General features: G+C 38.1%; 1 protein-coding gene across 1 annotated transcript; it reads right to left on the bottom strand.

Moving 5' to 3' along the window:
- Nucleotides 1–263: 263 nt before the first annotated feature.
- Nucleotides 264–24,076, bottom strand: LOC132126824 (pre-mRNA-splicing factor ATP-dependent RNA helicase PRP16-like). The gene is made up of 26 exons (XM_059538354.1): nt 23,689–24,076; nt 22,428–22,633; nt 22,188–22,349; nt 21,482–21,632; nt 21,263–21,381; nt 20,352–20,431; nt 19,868–20,023; nt 19,624–19,785; nt 19,428–19,535; nt 19,216–19,337; nt 18,354–18,491; nt 18,055–18,241; nt 17,086–17,271; nt 16,728–16,868; nt 16,537–16,647; nt 15,892–16,008; nt 15,689–15,796; nt 15,495–15,607; nt 7,793–8,001; nt 5,720–5,874; nt 5,451–5,606; nt 4,093–4,227; nt 3,869–3,994; nt 3,045–3,140; nt 2,842–2,963; nt 264–578 (listed from the first exon to the last, which is right to left on the bottom strand). Exons 1-26 carry the CDS (start codon nt 24,003–24,005, stop codon nt 497–499), a joined length of 3,765 nt encoding a protein of 1,254 aa, XP_059394337.1. The 5' UTR covers nt 24,006–24,076; the 3' UTR covers nt 264–496.
- Nucleotides 24,077–25,231: the final 1,155 nt, after the last annotated feature.

Below are 25,231 nucleotides of genomic sequence, written 5' to 3'. Positions count from 1 at the left end.
AACCTATCAGAGTACAGGAAGTTAATATTCATGGATGCTCTGTGTACTCTGATAGAATGCGCTTCACAAACCGAAATATGAGAGAATGTGAATTATAATTCAATGGTAAAGTGAATATTACAGCAGGACATGAATAAATTCTGCTGTTCTGGTTTACACACACATTCAAGCATTAAAAAAAGCCTGTCGTTGGGCTAAGTATACGTTTTTTCTTTAGTTCAAGTGCGTTCACATATAAGGACAAATGTGTGTTTTTGAATCGAATGCAGTACTAAGCATCTTTTTTTGGTCTTGATCCAGAGTCACAAATAACACTTTGTCTGAGGGGAAGAGAATTTTCTCCTTATACAATTGCTCCTACTTCTGGACAAACCTGGAAGCTGCGTGTGACAAGCACTGTGATGAGCAGGTTTAATAACATTGCACTGACTGAAGCAACTGTGGCAAATAAAATCATATTTGCAATATTATCTGGCTGAGAGTGTAGGTACAAGCACTATAAGCCAAATCGGGCCGGTGTTCGTTTCGGTGTCATGGGCGTTTCCTCTCTCCTTCCTGGGGTGAAGATCTTTATGGACCTGTTTGGAAATGATGAAAAGACATGTTTATTTCAGGATGTTCATTTAAACAGAAAGGTTGTGTGTGAGTGTGTGTGATGTGCAGCGCATCAGAAGTTGTGAGATCTGCTCTAAGGTTAAATGACAGGAACTTGGAGGAGAGAGAAAAGGACAGTTTGTCTCTGTGGGGACCTGTGGGACGAGGGTCCGATGCGGCTGACAGGGCGATCTATCAACTTTAATTACAGCGGTGCACAGCGCTCCCCTCCTCACACCGCCAGCAATTACATCCGTCAGGTCATGACCCTCCTGCTCCTCCAACACAGACTCGGATCACACATCCCAACATCTGAACTTTCCTAACGAATATTCCAATTAACTTTTACATGTTATGAAGAAAATGTGAGTTGCAGAACTCTCTAACACGGTGCTATGATTGGTTGCGAAAGCTCGCTTCTCCATTTTGACATTATTTGGAGTGTTTTCAGCATGTTGCTATGCTATGAGTATTAAAGGAACCGTTCACACAAAATGTCATGAACATTTATGGACACGTACGCCATTTAGATGTAGATGAGTTTGTTTCTTCATCTTCACAGATTGGGAGAAATTTAGCATTACGTCACTTGCTCGCCACCAATGGATGCTCTGCGGTGGATGGGTGCCGTCAGAATGAGACATCACAATAATCCACACCACTCCAGTCCACCAATTAACGTCTTGTGAAGCAAAAAAAAAAAAATGCAGCCATATAATAAACAAATCCATAATTAAAGGGATACTCCACCCTAAAATGAAAATGTTGTCATTAATCACTTACCCCCATGTCGTTCCAAACCCGTAAAATCTTCATTCATCTTAGGAACACAATTTAAGATACTTTGGATAAAAACCTGGAGGCTTGAGACTCTCCGATAGACTGCCAAGAAAATAACCGTGTCAAGGTCCATAAAAGATATGAAAAATCATCGTTAGAATACTCCATCTGCCATCAGATGTGCAATCTGGGTTATATAAAGCAACGGGAACAGTTTTGCAAGCAAAGAAAACTAAAATAATGCCTTTATTCAATAATTCTGTTGTCAACAGTCTCCACTGTGTCTCTCCACATCACTCAAACTGCCTACGCTCTTCTGTGTCATCCACGCCACAAGGATGCGCTGTTTTCTTTTAAATCAACGCTAAATACACATAGAAACAGCGCATCCTTGTGGAACGGCTGACACAGAAGAGCACACGCAGCATGGTAATATGAAGTGACACAGAGGAGACCGTTGACAAAGGAATTATTGAATAAAGTAGTTATTTTTGTTTCCTTCTAACATAACGTTGTCGTCGCTTCATAACGTTACGGCTGAACCACTGATGGAAGATGGAGTATTCTGACAATGACTTTTCATAAAATGGATCTTGACACTGTTATTTATTTTGCTGTCTATGGGACTGTGGGTCTCAAGCCTCCCGGTTTTCATCCAAAATATCTTAAAATGTGTTCCGAACTTCTACGGGTTTGGAACGACATAGGGATAGTGAGTGATTAATGACAACATTTTCAGTTTGGGGTGGAGTATCCCTTTAAGGCCAAAAGAAGAGTCCACAATCCATAATAATGCTCGCTCTCACACTCAAAATGAAAATGGAAAATGAAAGATTCTTCAACCCAGATCACTAAAAACCAGCAGAACTCCTTAGCAACCACACATCAACGCCCTGGCAACCAAGCACAACTTCCTGGCGCTTTATGGCAGTGATTTTCAAAGCATTTTCTTCAGTAGAAATGTCAAATGTCCTCTAAGTGACCCGTGGGTCCCACAGGATTCAGTTCAGGTGAGATGAGCTGCGATCTCATCTTAGATCAGCCAGCATCTTCCTATCAGCTTATTTAAAACCCCATAAAGGCATCAGAGCCCTTTTTTCTCGCTTTTGTGGAGCTGAAAGGTGTGTGTAAAATTAATTTCCCCGGATTAGTCTGAAAATTAGCGTCTGTCTCTTTCCTCCCCGTCCGTGGTGGCACGATTTAAAGTGCTACAGTAATGGGGGTCACCAAGGAGTCGAAATTATTTCTTTTTCTCTCCTGTGGAGACGGGAGGTGAGAAAAGCTCATCATGGGGAAGACAAGGAGATGTTAGGAGAGCAAAGAGACGGGTGTGAACTGTGAAGGGGACAATAGCCTTCCCAAAAATTGTGAGATTAGTATTTGATGGCTTCCGTCTAAATAGGACGATTCTGATTTCATGAGAGTGCGAGCAGTCGCTCTGAACTCTCTCAGTGAGGGTTGAAGTACCTGACGCTGCCCAGATTGCTCTTCCTCTCCTGCTCCTCTTTCCTTGCACGGATCTGTTCTTGTGCAAGAGACATCTCCTCCTCCATGTTGGTGATCTCCTCCTTGGCTCTCCTTCGGTTCTCCTGAAAGAGGGACCCAAAGTGAGTGAGACAAATGCGTATTTGTATGTGTTGGGTGTGATATTCAGGAAGGACGCTGCTCACCTGTCTGCTCTTTCCTGCGTGTTTGATGCTGTAGAACATGGGTCCCAGCTCAGCCAGCCACTCGCCGTCCACAGCCGTCACACACTGCATGTACTCCTGAAACACACACACACACACATAGGTGTCAACAAATCACTCTTCACTAGCATTTGAGGTTAGGATATTCATATTAAGGTCTAATTTATTCCTGTGATGGCAAAGCTTAATTTTAGTCTTTAGTGTCATATGATCCTTCAAAAATAATGTCAATATGATGATTTGCTGCTCAAGATAGGTTTCAGATTCTTTGATTAATAAAAACAGCGTTTAAATGTTACAATTCTGTAACATTATAAATGTCTTTACTTACTGCCTTTACTGTCAATTTATTGCATCCTTGCCAAATAGAAGTAGTAATTACTTTTTTAAAAAGTTTCGGATGTTAGTGCATCACAGATTCCAACTTTAACACTGATAATAATAAGAAATAAGCACCAAGTCAGCATACTAGAATGGTTTAAAAACATAGAAAACAGTTTTCCTGTTAAATAATTTAGCAATGATTTTAATACTAATCATTTCTATTACTATGTTCTTTTTTAAAATGTGTATTTTATAACTTTTATAAATACTACATTGGAGAAGCTACATAAAATCATAAAATCGAAACAACATAAAAATGGACAATGTTGCAAGCTGGATTCAAACGTGCACCCCCCATTTAAGCACCGTAGCTCAGTGTCTGGTGTGTGTCAGAGCACGTGCACTAACTAACCGTTATAGCAAACCGTGATTCATACTGACTGACATCACTTCACATTCAAGAGCTGAGGAGGAAGACGTACCTTGGTGGTCATGACCAGCTCGTGGTAGATGATGTAGTCGGGGGTGTAGCCCATCCCGAACAAAGCACTGGTGGGGTGCAGATGGCAGGGCATCCCAGTTCTCACGTTCACATACTCCCCTATTCCCTAAACAAACAAATACAGGTCATGAAGATGCTTCACATGCTGCTTGATGAAACTGAACCCATCATTACATTGCCAAAAATGCCAAGTAGCATTTGTACCTTTAATTTAGCAGCCTGATGGAAGTACGCAGCACAGATGCACTTCCTGATCACATCCCAGTCTGAGCCGCAGGAGACAAGGTTCATTTTCTGCTGCACCATGATGTCTTTGAGCTGAGCTCGCACCTCACGCACCTGTGACACACCACACACTCTTATTCAGGATAAACTCAAATAAAAAAGGAAGCACACTTATTTGGCGCACAACCAATACCCATTACTTTTTCAACTTGTTCAAAGGCTTCCAACCACTAGAATGTGTAAACATCTTTTATTGTAGCTTATGATCAAACTGCAAGAACCCTTATGTTCTTTCTCAGTATTGTTATCTTGTTTTCCAGTGCAAATATCTAAATGAATATGCATTTACTTCAGAAGCAAAATTATATATGAAGTCTTGTTTTTCAAAATGAAGTGAGTTCTTGATTTAACCCCTCAACTGTCACCGTCTTACTATCAAGCAATCAAAACTTTTATAATCTTGAAAAAATATATATATTTATATTTTTGGAAAGGTCTGAGCCTCAGGATTCTATATTTGGTGGTTATTTTTTGATAGAAGCGACATGGGCAGATAAATTTTAACATATGTTACAGAAAAATGCATGAAAAAATCAATGGAGTTTGAATGGCACCCGATGGCTTTTTGTGGTATAACACCCTACATAAAATCTAACAGAAACAAAATTTTTGCTCAACACCATTTCAGATCAACTTTAAATTTGCAACATTACTTATGATAAAATATTTATGATATACAAAATATAAAATTAGTACAGTGTATTTTCTTTGCAATCATTTTAGGTCTGTATTCCAAAGTGTTCAGAAATTACAAAAATTTAAGTTTAGTTCACTTTCATGTCAATTTATTTTTAAGAATGGGGTTGGGGGGTGACAATTAAGGGGTTAAAAAACAAAGATCTGCCAATGGGCTTAGAAAAATCAATTCAAGTTTTCATTTCCAACTGACAGATATTTGTTCTCATTTTAAACAAACACACTTAATTTTGCCCACTTCTCAGAAAGCAAGATTTCATATCTTAAAATCTTGCACCCTTAAGTAAATGGGTCTTAATTTAAGGATGATTTAAAAAAAATTATAATTGTATTGAAAATACAATTATATTTGTATATATAATTGTATTTTCTTTTTTTACAATGTTTGCATTAATTAATGCCATGACTTCATGAATTTAAGTCCTTCTGCTCTGACTAAGACCTTTCTAAGGCCTTAATTTGTGGAAGGATGAATTAAGCTCATAATTAACATCCTATATCTCAATATTTTTCTAAAGCAAGGATATTATCGCTGGCTAAAACTCCTAAAACATTGACTGATTACACTTAAGTTAAGGTACCTTTCGCATGGCTTTGGTGTGGATGAAGTGATCGTTGCACCAGATGCTGGAGTAATTGTTGTTCTTCCACTGCAGGTAAACGTTGAGGTAGGTCAGGTGATCACTCTCAGGCACCGAGAACTTCTCTCTCACCTGGTCACTCTCCTCCTCTCGACCCTAGATGAGTAACGGCAGTGTTGAACGGTTGCCACATTTACAGGTCAATATGTTCTAGTAAAGTGTCTGTTAATGCTTTTGAGTGTGCGAAGAAAACAATGTACACTCGGTACCTTTGGTCTGTAGAAGATGGACGGCACAGACAACATGGAGACGATGATGAGGATGTCAGCACTGCAGCCCATGTCACATGACACGATCAACATTTTAGACAGAGCTGGATCCAGAGGAAACTCCACCATGAGCCGCCCGGTGGGCGTCAGAGAGCCTGAGACAGAGACGAGCGAGAAGAAACCAAAAGTCAAAAGGGATTAGAAAGCTCCTCTCTCAAAAGCGCTGATGGCGGGAAAATGATTCCACTTTGAGATTGTGAAATCAGAAGCTCCGATTTCAAAGATTACATGACAGACTAAGAAGATTAGTGAGTGAAAAGCATGTTGCTTTAGTGAAAATCAGAGATTAGTGAAAAGCAGAGAAGATATTTGGGCAGGTAAACCTTAATCAGAAATAATCTGCTGTTAACACGAGACGAGAGCTAGAGGGAAAAGTGCTCCACATAGTCAAATCCCCACAAACCCTGAGAGATACGCAGGAAATGAGATTGAGATCCCTCTCTGGTCACACAGATGGTTTTACTTCAGTTGCTAAAGCTGAACTTTGAGTAAGACCTTAATACTTCACTGCAGCGCTTAACAAGCTTCAATCTACTCAACTAGAAGATACACTTGAGTGTAACTCAGAGAACTCAGTTTTATCCCCCAAATAAAAATAATATGACTACCATCAGTTATCTTTAAACACTGAAATATCCAAACAATCTAGTGAATATATCAGAATATATATACTAATATATATATTTTTAGATTAGATGTCTTTATATTTTCTTTTTTAATTTTGAGTACATTTACATTATTGCATTTCATTTTAACTGAAGGTTTAGTAATCTGTGTAAATGTTTTTGTCAAACATTTTTTTTAGTTTTAGTTATTTTAGCACTTTAACTTAATTTAAAGAAAATAAGAAATGCTGAAATGAGAACTACATGACATAAAATAAGTTAAATTTTTTTAGATTTTATTTGGTTTCAGTTCATTTATTTAACACAATGAACTTTTTTATGGTTTAAATTTTAGCTTACACACAAGTTTTAAGTTTTCGGAGTACAATATTAAACTTTGTTGCTGACAATGCACACTGAAATAATGCAATAATTACCCAATAATTCAAAGATTATATGAGAAGCATATAACAAACATTAGTTAGCATGAAATGTAAATTAAAACTGTTGTAGGGCTGCACAATTACAACAGAAATTATAATTGTCGATTACTCCCTTGATATTGTAATTGCGATTATTAATAACGATTATCACAATTTACACTGAATTAAGTTTATACCATTGTTTGATGCAACTGCATGCCATATTTTTACATGACAATAAACAAGCTGAAAACACTCTTAACTGCTTTTCTATAGTATTAAGCCTAAAATGTCAAATATACATCGGATTGGTTTCTTCTTTAAATTATAAAAAAGTTAAAATATGAATGGTATTATAGTATACTAAAACTAAAATTAAATAATGGGAAAAACTCTTAAGATAATATGTAGAAAGAAAAAAAATGCATCTTAAGCATGCAAAATGATATAAGTTGACTTTAAACGATTAATTGCTTTGAGCAATTATGTAATTGTGGCATCCATAACTGTAATCGATTAGAAATTGTATTAATTGTGCAGCCCTACTGTGTTGTATAAATGAGTGAAAGACTCAAAAAAAAAAAAACATAGGGCTGAACATGATTTATTTTTGCCATTGGGAAATGACTGGATCATCGAAAGTGGTCAATGTAAAACAGACACTAATGTGACAGGTTGATAAATGGGGAATAACAGAAACTTGTTATGCCTTTAATTCATTTGATTAAAGATTTCACGCATAGATACATTATTCATAATAGATATTCCAATATTCAATAGAAAATAATAATTAACCATTTTGATTTTCTTGCTGACTTGATTCTATTTCACTTTAAACAACGCCCAAAATCATTTCTTGAGCCCGAAGAACAGATTCACTCTTGACTGTACCTTTGAATGAAATGTGGCAAATGGACAGGAAGTAACAACGAAAGGTTTATGTGGATTCTCTTTCTCAGGGCAGTGTCTGAAGCTGCTGGTCTCACCTGTGTTGTCAAGCGCTCCCAGGATCCACAGCTGGTACATGGAGTTCAGCATGTTGTCTTCAGGCGGCGGGTCCATGAAGTGGAAGAGCAGGAGATCTTGAACTCCCAGAGACTTGAGCAGAAGCACAACATTGGCCAGGTTAGTGCGCTGGATCTCTGGGATTGTGGTGGTGAGCATTTCATTCTTGTAGGCACTCTGAGTGTATAACCTGAAGTGGACCAACACAAAAGGAAAGAGAGGTCAGTTCATCTGCTAGAGACGTTTTAACAAGTCCAAACCCAATGTGACGCCGAGGCGGGAGATAAATCCAGGGTAGTTCTTGTTAGGGAGCTCACACACTGTAGATAACAAAGATAGGCCTTTTAGAGTTAGTATTTTTGGGTTAAAATTGCAATGCAGAAAACCAAATTACACATGAAATAAGTTCTGACTGGCTGTGATGTTGTTGCTTCACTGATGAAAAATTATTCTTTTGATAGGAAAGCATTGGAATAAAATAAAGAGAAGTGGGTGAGAGTCTAGGAAAGAATCAGAATAAGCATATTCGATGTAAAAGGTCCAAATAAAGACTTGATGAATAAAAAAAAAAAAAATCAAACAGATGCATGTAGCACATCATTAAAAGAAAAAGTTTCCTACATCTCCCCATTAGACCATCCTTAAAAATATTTTGGTTTGCAGTAACAGAAAAAAAAAAAAAGGGTCGGTATGTAGGTCTATATTTTTTTTTTCAAGTTTCAATTAGGGATGTGCACGGATAGTCGAACATTCGAATATTCGTTCTGCTCTAATTATTCGATAAATAAAAATGATATTCGAATTTCGCAAAAAAACAAAAAAAGTTCACAATAAAACCTAATTTGGTCACTTTCTGTGATTCTCCACGGCATATTTGAAGGTGTATGCAAGCAAAAAATAATTAATGAATGATTAAGGGGCCATTCACATATCGCGCCTAATAAGGCGTGGAAAAGGCTATGCGCGCCGCTTTCTCCTTCTTTCCAAAGCGCTTGGGCAGAAGCGCTCCTGAGGCGACGCGTTCTCTCCATGAAGACGCGGAAATTTCAGCAAAGGATAAATGGATTTGCAGCACAAAAAAAATTGCTTTCAGTAGCTCTGCTACTAAATTCATTTCAAAATGGCAATCCATATACAGCTATGATCAGCTGTTCCTTCATCTTGGCTGAGCTTTCAACGTTGTTACGGGAAAGGATGAAGCTGAATGTTTAGTTCTTGTCACATGACCCGCGGTGCGCTTGTGGCATTCTGAAAGTTGAGATGTTTTTAACTCGATGCTGTGCGGATGCGCCTGGAAAAAACGGGACCGTGTCGCACAGCGTACGCATTACGACCACGTCGCTTCCATTATGAGCGTGCATACCGCGCGCCTACATTGGAAATAACGAACTTGAGCATGCAAAAGACGCGATATGTGAATGCCGCCTAAAAGAACTGCGGTCTTCTACAGTACTTCACATATGCCGTGGAGAATCACAGAAAGTGACCGAATTCAAGAACATTGTTGCGGCATCTCTCAAGCAACGAATAAACACCGCTAACTTGGAGAATGCAGTGAAAACTCCTCTTCTCGCGTCTGCCCTAGACCCTCGGCACAAACATCGCAGGTTTCTCGATGAAAACATGAGAGAAGTAAGAAAAAAAAAACTTTTTTGAACATTATCAGAACATTTTCCTTGATGCGAGTGGTGCGGATGCAGTCGCCACGATGAAGAAGATGCAATGCCCACTCGTCGGAAAAGGCTGAGCCAGTTCTCCAGCGATGATTACAGAGAGTCCAGCCGAGACGAGTGGGAACAGTTCTTGCTGGAGCCATGTATTCCACCAGATGAGGATCCCATTCAGTGGTGAAACGAAAACACGAAGCGCTTCACAAAACGTATTCGCTTAGCACACCGTTATTTGTGAGTCCCGTCAACGTCTGTGCCGTCAGAGCGCGTTTTCTCCGCTTTATTGTTAACAGACTAAGGAGCCGACTTTCCCCCAATCATGTTTACATGCCCGTATTTCTTAACAAGAACATTTGAAACAATAGAAAAAAAGCAAAAAAGATTTGCTGACAGTTTAAAAGTTAATTGTAAGCTTCATTCTGTACAATAGCCTAATTGCTGCAGGCTGCTTTACGTTTTTTCTTTGTTAACTTTTTTTTTTTTATTTGCTTTTAATCTGTACTTTTGTTTGTTTGCACGCATTGTTAAAGGTTTTCAGCTACAAAACACGATATGTAATGTTCAAGCTTATTGTAAGCTTGTTCAAAATGACGAAAACAAATGTTGGTGAAAAATAACGTCTGACTCATTAAACTTAATTTAAATAAACGAATATTCTAATATTCGTTTTTTGTGAGCTCAAATATTCGAAAGTGATATTTGTGGAAAACGCCCATCCCTAGTTTCAATGTAAAAAAAAAAAAAAAAAGTACAATTTTGGTGATGGTAATTACGTAGGTATAAATTTAAACAAATTAGCATATCGCGACGTCACTGACTGGGTCTTCAACCCGTGCCTTCGTGCGCATCATTGCAAACCTCATTTTGATGCAGGCTATATAGACCACAAACAAATTTAAATCCTTGTCAAAAACATGTTGATTGCATGAATTTCGGTTGAGAAAAAAAAATGAGGTACTGTAATACTGTGTTACTTGCATCCACCGCTAGGTGTCAATGCAACCTACAAATGAGAGACCGTTTACTTTGCTTTCTTGGGTCGTCACTTTTGTGAAAAAAATCCTGTTTGATTTGAGTGACGAGTTCATTGAATCGATTGTAAAATAGATTTTGCATGTCTAGATGCATTTTATACAGCAAACAACACGAAAAATATAGGTAAATCCACGGACAACAGGCAGGACGAATGTAAAGATTCAATATATTGGTAAAGACCAATATTTCTGATGATTTATTGGCGTGACGTTTCGTGCACAATTGTGGACTGCCATAACGCAAAACATTTACTGCAGGCTTCAACATGGCTGTGTTTACAATTAGAAATGTCAACAACAACAAATCGCATAGGCGATTCTAGCCCGAATCTGTATCTGTATGCATGAGACTGTCTGAATACCGGCAGAATTCACATTTCTGTTGTAAAAAGAGAAACTGTGCAGAAGTATTATTTGCTGTTGTGTGTGTCTCCGAAGCCGCAGTTGCTGTGTGACGTGTGTTCCAAAAAAAAACTGGACGCGCTCTGAGAGATGGGCCGTTTAAATCTATTTCCTATTTTCGTGTTCGAAACTTGTGTTGGTTGGTCCAATCGATTCGTGCAATAGATTTTCGAAGTTTTGGACTAGACGGGAGAAGGGATGGGAAAAGATCTGGGCACAGTTTTTCCAGAACTTTGTGCAGTTAAAGTGGTGTCGAGCTGTTTTAATGCATTTTTTAGATGTATTATGGTGCCCGAACCCGTATGACTTTGAACAGTGACCGAGAACATTTAGGCCCTGTCCACACGGACACGGGTATTTTTATAATCGTGACTTTTTTTACGCGGTTCGGCCTTTCGTCCACACGAAAACGCAGTTTCAGGGCACCGAAGCCGAAACAATTTTTGAAAACTACGGCCAGGGTGAGCATTTTCAGAAACGCCAGTTGCAGTGATGTCATGTGGACAGTATAACCGGGGTTTTTGCCTTGCGACGTCAGAGTGTGCGCCGTTATCCGCTGTGTTTGACGTCAGATTGTGCGCCGCTGACTGCTTCTGATTGGCCAAGGTGACTTTACGATTTGGGTTATATCGCCGCCTGCTGGTGTGGCATGCTCTTGACAGCGCTTGATAGCATGTTTTTGCGTTTTCATGTGGACGGGATTTTTTTTTTTAACGCAGGAGGAAAAACTCCGGTTATAAAAATACCCGTGTCCGTGTGGACTAGGCCTTAGTTTACTGCAGCCGCAGCCATCATTACCAAGCGCGAACCGTTGACTCTGACAGTGAATGAGAATATGAGACGAAGCGAACGCACAGGCCACAGTGTGACATCCGTGTAAACACAGATGACGTCACAGGTTTTTTAAAGAAAGAACATAGTCTTCGTTTGCATGTAGGCCTAGGCAATTTATATATTTACAATACTTAACTAAAATATATGTACATTTGCTTAATGCACAACCGTACAACCGGCAAGTCGGTCGGACTAAAAGCAAAAAAATATATATATATATTGAGTCGGTCCTAAATTGACAGGGTCGGTCGGGTTACGGCAAACAAGAATATTTTTAAGGATGGCCTTAAAAGATCCAGAGGGAAGCCCATAACAAAGAGCCGTTCCCAAAATACCCCTGAGCATCTTAAAATATCACCGCTCTCCTCGCCGCTCCCTAGAGACGCCTCTGAGAGAACAGCAGATTTTGGCAGCTATTCAACTAAATGGATAATTCCTCAGAAGATGGCGTGAAGAAGGAACTCTGGGAAGCTCAGTCCTACTGGCTCTCGTGAAGATGCCACAATCACAGCCGGAGTGTTCAGGTGCAGATTTAACACGTATGTCACACATTAGTTTCAAAGCGTCTGGCTGAACAGAATTGATTCCTGATGCACAGATGTTTGGTGAAGGATATATGTAACTAATCCGTCAAGTGCCTCACACTTTCACGAGCAGCCAGAGACACTCACAGGGAGGCTAAACAATCCCCCTGCATGAGTTTCCTTTGTGTGACCGCACAACAGCGAGACAGCGCATCTTCAGGACTGTGCAGATTTGGAAAAGGTCACATTTAAAAAGCCCACAGCATTTGTTTCACATTCTCAGAGGAGTAAACAAGAATTAAACTGCATGGAATCCTCTCAAGATTACCGTCCTGTCCCCCTCCTGCAGTCGCCCTGCCTCACTGATAGAGGTGTAGAAACAAGCACTGATGAAATGCTCTTCATCTGCCTGCAGTCTGTATTTACACTACAGAGACACCGGAGCGATTCGCTTCATTTGGATGATTCATTCCAAAGTACCGGATCCCAGAAAAATGACTTACTGTTTCATCACTCAAGTTTCACCATAAAATCATCATCAAATAAAAGTATATCCATGCATGCGTTTTACTTTCTCGTTTTTTGGACCTCAGAGTTTTTCATCCAATTATCGTAACTGGATTCTGCTGTGAAAATGTCTGGTGACGTATGCAGGACTTCTCCAGTCATTTATTTCCTGTGTGAGATCATGTTTCACTTTGATCTAACTGGACAGAACCAAGCACCGCTCTACATTTCTTTTCTGTTAATCTTTCATACTTTGGATGCAGGTCACAATGTGAAAAAAAAAAGATTTGTCTTTACTTCCACTACTAATTTCCTCATTAAAAAAAATGTAAATTCAAATAAATAAAATGACTAAAATTATAGATTTAAAAAAAATTACATATTATCCTTCATTACTAATTTTCATTTATTTTTACCTGAAGTACTAAAATGAAAAACATAAAAATAAAATTCATAAAATGTAACAATAAAAGTATACAATTTTAGAAATAAATTAACTATATATGACTATATATAAATAAATTAACAAAACATATAGTAAAATATATAATGAAATAAAAACTATATAGACATGTACAATCTATAATAAAAATAACAAAAACTAAATAAAATTCAAATGAAACAGAAATGATAATAATAAAATTAGGGCTGCAACTAACGATTATTTTGATAATCGATTAATCTGTCGATTATTTTTACGATTAATCGATTAATCGGTTTATGTACTTATATTTTAGTTTTTTCCATTTTTTCCCCAAGTAAATTATTAATAAATGGTCTTTATCCTTCAGCATAGATTTTTAAGAGATTTTAACCATTTTGCACTGTCATATCCTAATCAAAAATATACCTGGAGTTGTTTTATTGTGTTAGTAATCCTTTGTCGAACTCTTCTGCAATCAGAACACTGACCCATACTCTAGCAAATTTCACAAGGAGATTTAAAATAAGGTTTTCACCATGGCAGTCCTTAGAGCTCCTAAAGTAGTTTAACATCCCGAACAAAGCTTATTAAGGAATCTTTCAGAACATATTTTCACGAAGAATAAGGATAAAACAGAATAAAATTGCAGTGCATTGTATTTTATTATTTACTGGGAAACAGCTTTATAGCTTTTGCTGTGAAATTGTAAACAATCCTTCGAATAAAGTGCAAGTGGCATGAAACCTGAATGGAACTCACAATTTAAAGTAAAATCCATCAGAAGGTTGTCCAGAAAAAAAAATTGGACAGTCACACACAAAAAACCTGCTGTGTGAAAAAGAGCAGTGAATACTTAGAAAAAAGTGCATTTCAAATATCTTTAAACATTTACCTCTCTCATTCAGTCATAATTAGGCTGCACGACTGAATTTTGAACTGGTAAACGACAAACTGATCACAGAACATGTTTGTAAAGCTTTAAATGTTAACTGTTAAAAAGCAATGTTATCAGCTTTTACGACTAAACATTTGCAAACAACATTGTACTGGAGAATCTGCACAAATAAAAGTCTTAGGGGCCGTTCACATATCGTGCCTAAAAACGCGTGGAAAACGCTAGGCGCGCCGCTTTCGCCTCCTTTCCAAAGCGCTCGGGCAGAAGCGCCCCTGAGGCGTCTGCCTTTGCTAAGCAACCATGACGTGCTCTCTCCTTGAAGACGCGGAAATTTCAGCAAAGGATAAATGGATTTGCAGCTCAAAAAATCCCTTGCAGTAGCTCTGCTACTAAATTTATTTCAAAATGGAAATCCATATACAACTATAATCAGCTGTTCCTTTCATCTTGACTGAGCTTTTAACGTTGTTACGGGAAAGGATGAAGCTGATTGGTTAGTTCTTGTCACATGACCCGCGATGCGCTTGCAGCATTCTGAAAAGTTGAGATGTTTTTAACTCGATGCGGTGCGGTGTTGGAAATAACGAACTTGAGCGCGCAAAAGACGCGATATGTGAACGTCCCCTTAAACAGTTCAGTAGTGCAGAGTTTACAGGTTACTCTTCTTTTTTGAAGGCTCAAAGTAAAGTACTCCCAGTCTCCCACATCCCGCTAAATGCTGCAGAGACGCCGTTCGGGAAGCACGTGACATAAAACGAGGCCAGCTATTGGCTATTCGCTACTTCTCCTGCTGTACTGGCTGAGTAAAACCTCCGGTGGCTCATTACTGCCACACTTTGGTCACCGCAGATTTGAAATATGCACGAAATGAGCCGCTTACGGCAAATAAAAGTTATTTAGCAATGAATCGATGACTAAATTAGTTGACAACTATTTTAATAATCGATTTTTATCGATTAAATCGATTCGTTGTTTCAGCTCTAAATAAAATATAACTCAAAATATCAAAAAAGTTGACAGTGACACTAACTTCTAATTTGTTACAAACAATTAAGCATTTGCTTTGCGAATCAGTTTAACTGGATCATTAGTAACAACTTTCAAAAGAATTATATTTTTGATAAATCAAATTTGATTCTGGTCATCCCTAAAAAGTTACATAAAATAATAAAATCACGATGAAATCATGAAAAATGAGAGAGAGGCTGATTGCTTGGAAGCGGGACACTTGATTCTCAATTGAGATTTTTGATTCTCAGCTCTCTGAAGCTTTTTTAGCACAGCATCACTCCAAGTCTGCCTTAGACCCACTCTAAACTTTGCCACTGTCATACACTGAAAACGATGTGTGCCCCTCTGCTGAAGAAACACCAGGGGTCTTTCCTGATCTGACCTGTAACACTGTCCCGGGCCTGTTCTTCCTGCTCTGCCGGCTCGCTGGTTTGCATTGGCTTGACTGATGGGGTAAACCTGCAGCGCATCCATGCCAATACGGGGATTGAACACCTAAACAACACAAAATAAGAATTCTGTTAGTAGCAGATATGCCATTCTCCTACTAAAGAAAGCAGTTTCACACGGTTTTACCTTCAGCTTGCAGTAACCAGCATCCACCACAAACATGATGCCGTCCACAGTCAGAGACGTCTCAGCGATGTTTGTAGCAACGATACACTTCCTCACTCCATCAGGAGCCTGACAATAAACACACAAGTTCAGTTCACAAAACTCTAATGCATTTGGTCTCATGATCAGGATCTTAAGAGTATCCAACAGTAAGAGAGGTTTACCTTCTGGAAGATCTTGGCCTGCAGGTCCGAGGGCAGCTGGGAGTAGATGGGCAGCACTGCCAGAGCCGGAGCGTTATCCAGATCCTCCAATCGCTCCACAATCTGATCTGACGTCACCTGCAGCACAAACATCATTTGTGTTATACACTGCCTCATTAGACAATGCAAGCTATATCAAGAACTTTATTTCTAACTAACCTTTATATCTATCTATCTATCTGTATACATATATATATATATATATATATATATATATATATATATATATATATATTTAATTGCCATTAATTGTAATAATCCAGTCTCAGTTTGTTCTGTTTCTTCATGTTATTCCAGACAGATTGAAGATGGTGAGATCAGATCTCTGTGTGGAGAACTGGCTGTTGTCAGACTCCTTGTGCAAACAACAATCTCACTGGACTATTACAATTAATGGGAAAAATAAAGTTTGGAAATGTAAATTGATATTTCTTACTGACACCCTACAGCAAAACATAGAAATAACTGACTTTTGTTGTTGAAAATACTAGTGGCCTAAGACTTTTGCACAGTACTCATATATATATATTTATTTTTATATATATTGTGCACAAATTGCAATTGCATTCATACCACATCATTTGCATGACTAAAGAATCTCCTCACCTCGATGTCCTCCTGACCAGGCATGAAGATGAGGATGTCACCCACCATCCCGCTGAGATGAATCTGTAAAGCCTGTTTCACAGCCGCCTCCACATAGTCCTCCTGAGGAACCTGAATCACACCAACACTCAGCGTCAGCACAGCTCCCCAACCAGCGTCAGCTTTAACTAAAGACGCTATTAACACCCCACCTTGCTGAACAAGATATCCACCGGGAACGTCCTGCCGGGAATGTGGAAAATAGGAACATTGCCGAAGAATCCTGCAAATTTGTCCGAGTCCATGGTGGCAGATGTGACAATGAGCTTCAAGTCCGAGCGTCTAGCCACCACCTAAGTAATCGAAAACAGGTTGATAAATAGAAAGGCGGCAGAAGATGACTCATCAGTATCAAAATCTGAATTCAACTGTACTTTTCAACTATCCATGTAAGCAGCGATCAAATTAGTCAATTAAAACCAATCAAAATGGACTACAGGGAAAGGGTTTTAATATGGACTGATGTGAAAGTGGCTGAGGAGGACAGAGAGATGGATAGTGATGGTTCACCTCTCGGAGCAGGCCGAAGAGCACGTCAGTGTTGAGCGAGCGCTCATGGGCCTCGTCCATGATTACCGCGCTATAGTGGTCCAAATCTGACTCCCGCAGAGACTCCCTCAGAAGAATCCCATCCGTCATGTATTTTATTACAGTCTTCTCTGATGTACAGTCTTCAAAACGGATGGCATATCCAACCTGGTGTAAACATTAAAGAAAAAAACATAAAATGCTGTTATTATAACTATACAGTTTTACAATAACATACACTAGTACTGGTCAAACATTCGGAATGATTATGAGATCTTTTTTTCACTTTTTCATCTCACAGAGACTGCATTTATTTGTTAATAATAAAGTAAAAACTGATATATAGTGAAGTATAGTTCAAATTGAAATAGCGGTTTTATATTTTTTTACATATTTTAAAATGTAATTTATTTAAGCCATGGCAACACTATCTAGACTTCAGTGTCACATGACCCTTCAGATATCATTCTAGGGATACAAGAAACAAGGCTGTATTTATCGGAATAAAAAAAATCACAGCAAAAACAGTTATATTATGAAATATTATTAGAGTTTAAAATAATTTTCTATTTGTAATATATTTTGAAATGTTATTTATTCCTGTGACACCAATATTCCAGTTTTCAGTGTCAAATTATTATTCAGAAATCATTCTAACATATATTTATATATAGTATATTTAGTACTTCAACCTAAACAAATGAAAAGTATATTTTATTCTTTCAGTAAACATTTATTTTATTTCAAATAACAGATTAACATTTAAGTTTTTTAGTTTAGTTTTAGTTAATGAAAGTAAAGCCCCCCAACCCCCATGGGTAAAATAACATGCAAGTCATTTCAAATCCAAGTCAAATCAAATCATTTCAAAGTATTTCTCCATAATATTAATATATTTGTCAAAAAATGTCCAGAAATGAGGTCCAGGCACATAAGATGTTAGGCACCAACCTCTTCTCCCAGGTTGCTGTTCATTTCTTCGCTGACTCTCTTGGCCACGCTCATAGCTGCCACTCTGCGGGGCTGTGTGCAGCCTACCATGCCATAGCTGGTGTAACCGTCCTCATGAAGATACTGTGTGAGCTGAGTGGTCTTACCACTGCCCGTTTCCCCCACCACGATCACAATATTGTTATCCCTGCAAGAGAAAACACAAAGAACATCAGCATACCAGGTGAGAAGACACATGAGCTCACGAATAAAGTGGCAGAGTTTGTATTTAATGAAGCACATGTAAGTGTCATCAGGACCTGATGATGTTGAGCAGCTGCTGGCGAACAGCAAAGATGGGCAGATACTGCCTCTGCTCTAACAGGGTCTTCTTCTTAGCAAACTCACTGCTCGCTTGATTCTTCTCCTTCATGTGGTCAGCAAACTTCTGCTCCGCTCTGAAAACACGAAAGATAAGAAAGAGGCCCATAAAGAATCTACAGATGTTGTTGTTTTTTTAAATTATGTTCTGATTTTGGGGGAAAGAGCTTCATTTAAACATGCTTAAATGTGCTAAGCAGAGCTGGGAAAACTACACGCTTGACACCAAATACATAAAATATAGCTACACTACCATTTAAAAAGACTTGAAAGAAGTCTTTAAAAGCATAAGCCAAAAAAACGTTATCTGATCTGTAAAAACTGTGATATTGTGAAATATTCCTGTGATGCGCAGCTGGATTTTCAGTATCATTACTCTTCATTCATAGTCTTCAGTGTCACATGATCCTTCAGAAATCACTCAAATATGCCGATTTGCTGCTCAAGAAACATTTCTTCTTATTCTCAATACTAAAAACACTTGTGCTGCTTAATATGTTTGTGGAAATCATGATACATTACATTTTCTGGATTCTTTAAAGAATAGAGAGTTCAAAGGAACAGCATTTTTCGAAGCAGAAATGTTTTGCAACATTATAAATGTCTTTCCTGTCACTTCTGATAAATTGAATGCATGCTTGAGAAATAAATGAAATAAGTTCTTTCACCAAACTTTTGAACAGTTTTGATGACAGTTTGCCATGCATCATTCTATTATAATTACAGTAGTCAAATCTATTTGTGAAATATTTTAAAATAGATGGAATCAGAAAATCATATGTATAAGTGACATTATTTAACCTGTAATCCACTTTTCCATCTTCTCCGACGGCTTTTCCATCTGATGCATCCTCCTCGGTTTTCTTGATTCCCATGATGTCTCCCAGTTTGGTGCCAGCGAGCTCCCAGTGTTTGTGTTGTGCCTGTCAGGTTAAAGAACCAAACGCAACAACAGTTACACAACAGTTTAGAGCAAGAGAAGTGTAAATGAAACATGAAAACCAGCTGTGCACCTTCTTTCTTTCTTTCTGCTCTCGGTGACGCCGGACCAGCTGACTGCCCTTGCGGGAGATGATGGCCATGTCAGAGGTCGCATCTTTCACTGGAATGACCGGCTCAGGCTGGAATCACAGGACAAATGTAAAATCATCAATTAGGAATGTTTGGTGACTCCCAAATAAGCACATTCATGCTCGGAGACGTCTGTACCTGCTTCGTGAAGACTATCCTCCCGTCCAGGAAGGGTGGCACGAGGTTATGGACAAGCAGATGCACTCTGGTTGCATTGTCTTCTTCAAAGTCCTCATCCACCTCCAAACGCTGGACCACTCCACTGGTGAGCATGCGGTTGGTCTCCCAGCGCTCGTTATCCTGACGAGAAACACACATGTGAGTAAGCGTGACACGTGTTGAGGTCTTTAAGACACAGATGGGTGAAGATGTGCACATGTACCTCGTTGATTTGCCGTTTCTGCGCTGAGATGCGTTTCTGGGTCTGCTTCTGTAGGATCTGCTCCCTCTTCTTCACATATTCCTCTGAACTGGATGTCAAGGGGTTGTGGAACTCATCGTAACCTTCATCCATCATGTACCAGTCTCGATCAGCTTGCTGTTTGGACAGAACACAGTGAGTACTCGCCGAAATAACATATATATTTATATCTGGTGTCTGAATCGTTTTTGGTTTGACTCTGTATATGTATGTGTTATGTATATATGTGGACAAATTTGGATATTATTAAATTCAATTCAATTATTGGCATGCCTTGGAATATATATATAATATAAATCCAACTTTATACAGAATACAAAGCAGACAACTAAAAGTAGTTTTTTTCTTTGACATAATATGCGCTTATGAGTCACACACATTAAGATCAGGATCAATTTATTAGGAATCCTAAGAACATAAACAGAGGAAAATGAAAAGCACTCACCCGCTGATCTTCCTCCCACCGTTCCTTCTCTTCTTCATCATTAAATAGGATGCCGTCCTCTCTGTCCTCCTTTTTATCAGCTACAAAACAAGAGTCCATATCAATATAACACTACAGATGTTGTACACTACTGTTCAAAATGATTCAGCAAGATTTGTGTTTCTGAAAGAAGAGTCTTTTCACCAAGGCTGTGTTAATTTAATGAAATATTTACAGTTTTCTGTTTCAAAATGTTTCTGTGATGGCAAAGCTGAATTTTTAGCATCATTACTCAGAAATTATGAAATCATTCAGAAAATCATTCTAAAGTTAAGAATTCATTCCAATATGCTGATTTGTTGCTTAATAAACATTCCTTCTTATTAGTTGAATATATTCAGCCTGGTGTGTGGAAGTGATTTTTCCTTTCATGAATAGAAAGTTAACGAAAAATATATTGTCATTCAATATAGAATTTATCAATTAATTGCACCTTTGCTGAATAAAAGGTTTCAGTTTCTTTAAAAATAAAAAAATATATATAAAAAAAAAAATTACCAACCCCAAATATTTGAACGGTAGTGCATACATGTTACATGTGCATTTTCAAATTAATCATGTTCGTTAATCATTGGCTTAATACATTCTTGTTATTTAAGAGTATTACGAATTCTATATATATATATATATATATATATATATTATTAATAATAAAAAGCTAATAAATAGACAATAAAAAAACAATAAATCTAGACTTTGGGAAGTAACTTACTTTAAAATGTTCAATAAATCAATCAGTATATACAAAACAAAAAAAAAAACAGTAGTAATAAACAGTTAAAAACAGTTAATGCAAAAATTTAAGTAGAACACACACACACAAAAAAAAAAATCACTTCTCCATCAAAAGAACTTGTAAGTGGTGTCTTTACTTTTTCCTCGAGACAGGCGTGGGGTGGAGCCAAGGTGCTTCCTGTCATTGGCCCACTCATTGTACTTGTATGATGGCGTTGGCAGAGGAGTTTCTGCTGGATACTGAGGTTTACTTGACCTGGAAAACAAGTGACAATGTACCATCTACTACTATTCCTCCTGACAGCACAAATAACCTTCAGTGTTAATCAGTGAGACTCTGCTGCAGTGTTTCACACCTGTCTCTCCTCTCACTGTCACGGACTGAGCGTTGGCTGCGCTCGGAGCAGTGGGACGGGGCAGGAGACGGACTCTCCCAGTGAGAGTGGCGTGAGCCCGAATATCCACTGTCATCCTCATCCCAGCTGGAGCGGGACGGAGTGGGCAGATCTGTGTGGACACATGAAACACACTTGAGCCATCATTTACCCAAACTCGTATTGGTCCTGGAACAGTACTGCAGCTTATGAAACACCAATCAGATTTTAGGTTTAAGTTTATTCATTATAGCTAGGATAAGGGCTGCAAAATTGAGAGGAAAAAATTCTATAGGGGAAGAAAAAAAGTTTTTTTGATTAAAACATTAAAAACAGGTGTGTTGTGCTGGTTTGGAGAGTTGCAGAATTTGGTCAGACATTTGTGATTATACATTAATATGGCCAATATAGCAATGATTAAATATCTACTGTATCATTATTATTATTATTATTATTATTATAAAGCAGCTTTTATCACTCTTTCACTGTATATGATAAAACGTGTTTAAGATTAAATTAAATTGCATTATTTAATTTATATATAGATTACATAATACAATTAATACAACATACTTCAATATAATTATAATCATGTTAGGGTGAAATATAACTTTTTAATGCAATTCTAAATAAGTGCGTTGTGCTGGTGTGCTCTCTCAATTGTTCCTATATTTGTTCAGAAATGTACCTTTGGGTTTGTTGCGCGGTGATTCGGGCTCATCGCGGCGAGTACCGCGGCTCATGCGCTCGGACGAGCCGTCCCTCTGGGAGCGTTCACTTCTCACGCTGCCATCACCGCGCTCGGAGCGACTGCTGCTGGAGCCACGGCCGCGGCTGCTTTCACGGTCATCTGCACAAAGACACAAACGCAAGATCAGAGCCTGCCACGGTGAGGTGGGATCTCTCAGACCCAGAGCACCTGATCTACCTCGGTCTCTTCTTCTGTCTCTGTCATGGTAGCGGTCCCTGTCCCTGTCTCTGGACCCGTCTTTGTCTCTGCTCTTGTCTTCTTTGGAGGACGCATAAACCCCATGCTCACGTCTGTCCTTCTCCCTCTGCTGATGCTTCTGCTTGAACTCCTCACTAACCCCTCCTGGGTTTGACGGCGTCTCTGATCCAGTGACACGGTACTTCCTGTAAAAGCATGTAACACACTCATGACTGCATTGCATTTCTTTCTGTCTTTCTTTCATGCGTGTCCTTGATAAGATAGAAGGCATTAGGGATATTCTGGATAATTTAGCTAAAATTTTATTACATAATATTATGTATTATATACATAATTTAGCATCACTGATATGCTATTACATATTTTTGTTTTATATCGAATTAGATTGTTTTTATATTTTTTGTTTCCTTTGTTGTTAAAGTTTATAGTCGTGTTTTGTCACTTTTATTAAATTTTGTTAGTTGTTTTTAATACACCTACATGTTTTATAAGGCTTTAGTTTATTTTGTTTTAGTTAAAGTTTAGATTTAACTGTATATGAGACCTCGGACCACAAAACCAAGTCATAAAGGTTTGAAAATTAAGATTTATACATCATCTGAAAGCTGAATAAATAAGCTTTCCATTGGAGTATTGTTTGTTATGGCAGGATTATATTTGTTTGAGATACAACTATTTGGAAATCTGGAATCTGAGGGAAAAAAAAAACATCTAAATAGGGAAAATCGCCTTTAAAAGTTGTCTAAATGAAGTCCTTAGCAATGCATATATATATATATATATATATATATATGTCCTTGATAAGATGGAAGGCATTAGGGATATTCTGGATAATTAAGCTAAAATTTAATTACATAATATTATGTATTATATACATAATTAAAATTCATGTAATTACAAGGAGTTGCTATACAGAGGACACTCAAGGATGGAGACATAACACACTGCTTTTCTTCCACTGTATATTAAAAAAATATATTTAAGATTGATTAACTATATAAAATTCATGTAATTACAAGGAGACCCTGAGCATATTTGTGCATTTGTTGTTCCTACATTTTTCAGATATTAAAATAAATGTTATTATGAAAGTCACTGATGAATCATGATTTTTTGCATGCAGATTTCATGCCAGAAAAAAAAAATGTCTATATACACTTAGTCAATAAGGCCCACTGTTCTTATAAAAAAAACACAGTGATGTCATTGTAACAAATTATTTTCTTGAAGCTCAACCCACCTTTCCTTTTTTTTATTTGTGCCATCGCCCTCTTCTTGATCTTCATCATCAGAGCCCGAATCACTCTTCCCCTCCTCCCAGTCCTTGTAGGACGACACCTTGGATCTCTTGGGTTGATCCTCAAGCCTCTCCTTGCCCTCGCGCTCCTTGCGTTTCTGTGCGGCCAGCAGATCGAGGCCCAGGAGCGAGGCACGTGGAGCAGGAGCTCTGAACACATGCGGCTCTGATGAAGCGCTCCTCTTCTTCACTATCAGCCCCCCGACCTGGACCCCAGGGTCACTGCCCTCCAGCCGATGCAGGGACCAATCATCCTCCATCACAGCGCTCCGCTGATGGATCGCCAGAAGTTACTAATTCAGGCCAAAAACACACAGTCTTTACGATCTAAAACAAATGCTGATAAAACATGATGCCGTGATTTATGAGAAGTGAACTTGTGTTAGCTTGTCATTTAAATTGGTCTAAAATGCCCGTAAGCAATTTAAGAGGCAAGTTTTGCCACAAAAAAGCCGATTTCTGATACTGTGACAATATCACTACATAGTATAAGTACACATAATTTATACAATGTATTACTGCAGCTAGCCTAGCATTAGTCATGGAGGTATTAGCCATAGATATGTATACCTCAGTTTTGGTCATTCAATATTACAAATACCTTTTAACTATAGTATTTTGTTTGCAAAGGTAAATTTGTGTAACGTATGGTTAAAAACATTAAATGAACTGATAATCTTAATAAAGCAATCTGATCAGATAACGGCCGCTGCCGTTATATAAAAACTATCACATGAGAAACAGAGAGGGATGTAGCTGAAGGTTAAAGGGCTCAGTGATTTACACCATGATCTTCTTGATATATTTGTTCATGTTAATAGCATTAACGTTACTGTGGCACTATTCATTTATAAGAGAGAGAAAACCGGTTTACCTTTCAAACGATATTTTTCAGAATACAGTCATTTAAGTTCCTCAAACCTGTTCTACACCGTGTGATAAAACGTATGCAATGTGTTATATAATATAAAAATATTCAATATAATAGCATAGCGGCAAACGTCAACAATGTGTGAAGAGGGGCGCCATTACTATCCCAGCATTCTCAGCCTAGTGACGTCCCATCCGTCTCCTGAACGAGTCACTCTTGTGAACCGGTTGATTCAAACGATTCAGTCAATCGGATCACACATGCTGGTTGTGATGGAGGTTTTGATTCATATCAGTGACTTAAATTTTTTTAATTCGTCCAACTAAACCTTTACTTATTAGTTTGTTGGCTTTTTCTGCTCATAGACGCCATTTTGCGTGATGACCAGCGAATTGTTGAATTATCTTTTTTAACCGATTTCAATTAATCAACCCGTCCGAAAGAACCGACTCACTTTAATTAGTCAGACTGAACAACTTAAAAACATTGAAGTTCTTCACATGGATAGGTTCCAATATATTTCATTATTTATTTTAATTTTATTCATTTACTTTAATTTCTTAACTGACATATTTACCGATAAATAAAAGTGAATCGAGTGAATCGCATGTATTT

Source organism: Carassius carassius, chromosome 3 (assembly GCF_963082965.1).
Source record: "Carassius carassius chromosome 3, fCarCar2.1, whole genome shotgun sequence".
NCBI classification, from domain to species: Eukaryota; Metazoa; Chordata; class Actinopteri; order Cypriniformes; family Cyprinidae; genus Carassius; species Carassius carassius.
The sequence above is the reverse complement of the archived record's forward strand: the minus strand, read 5'-3'. Positions and strand labels throughout refer to the sequence as shown.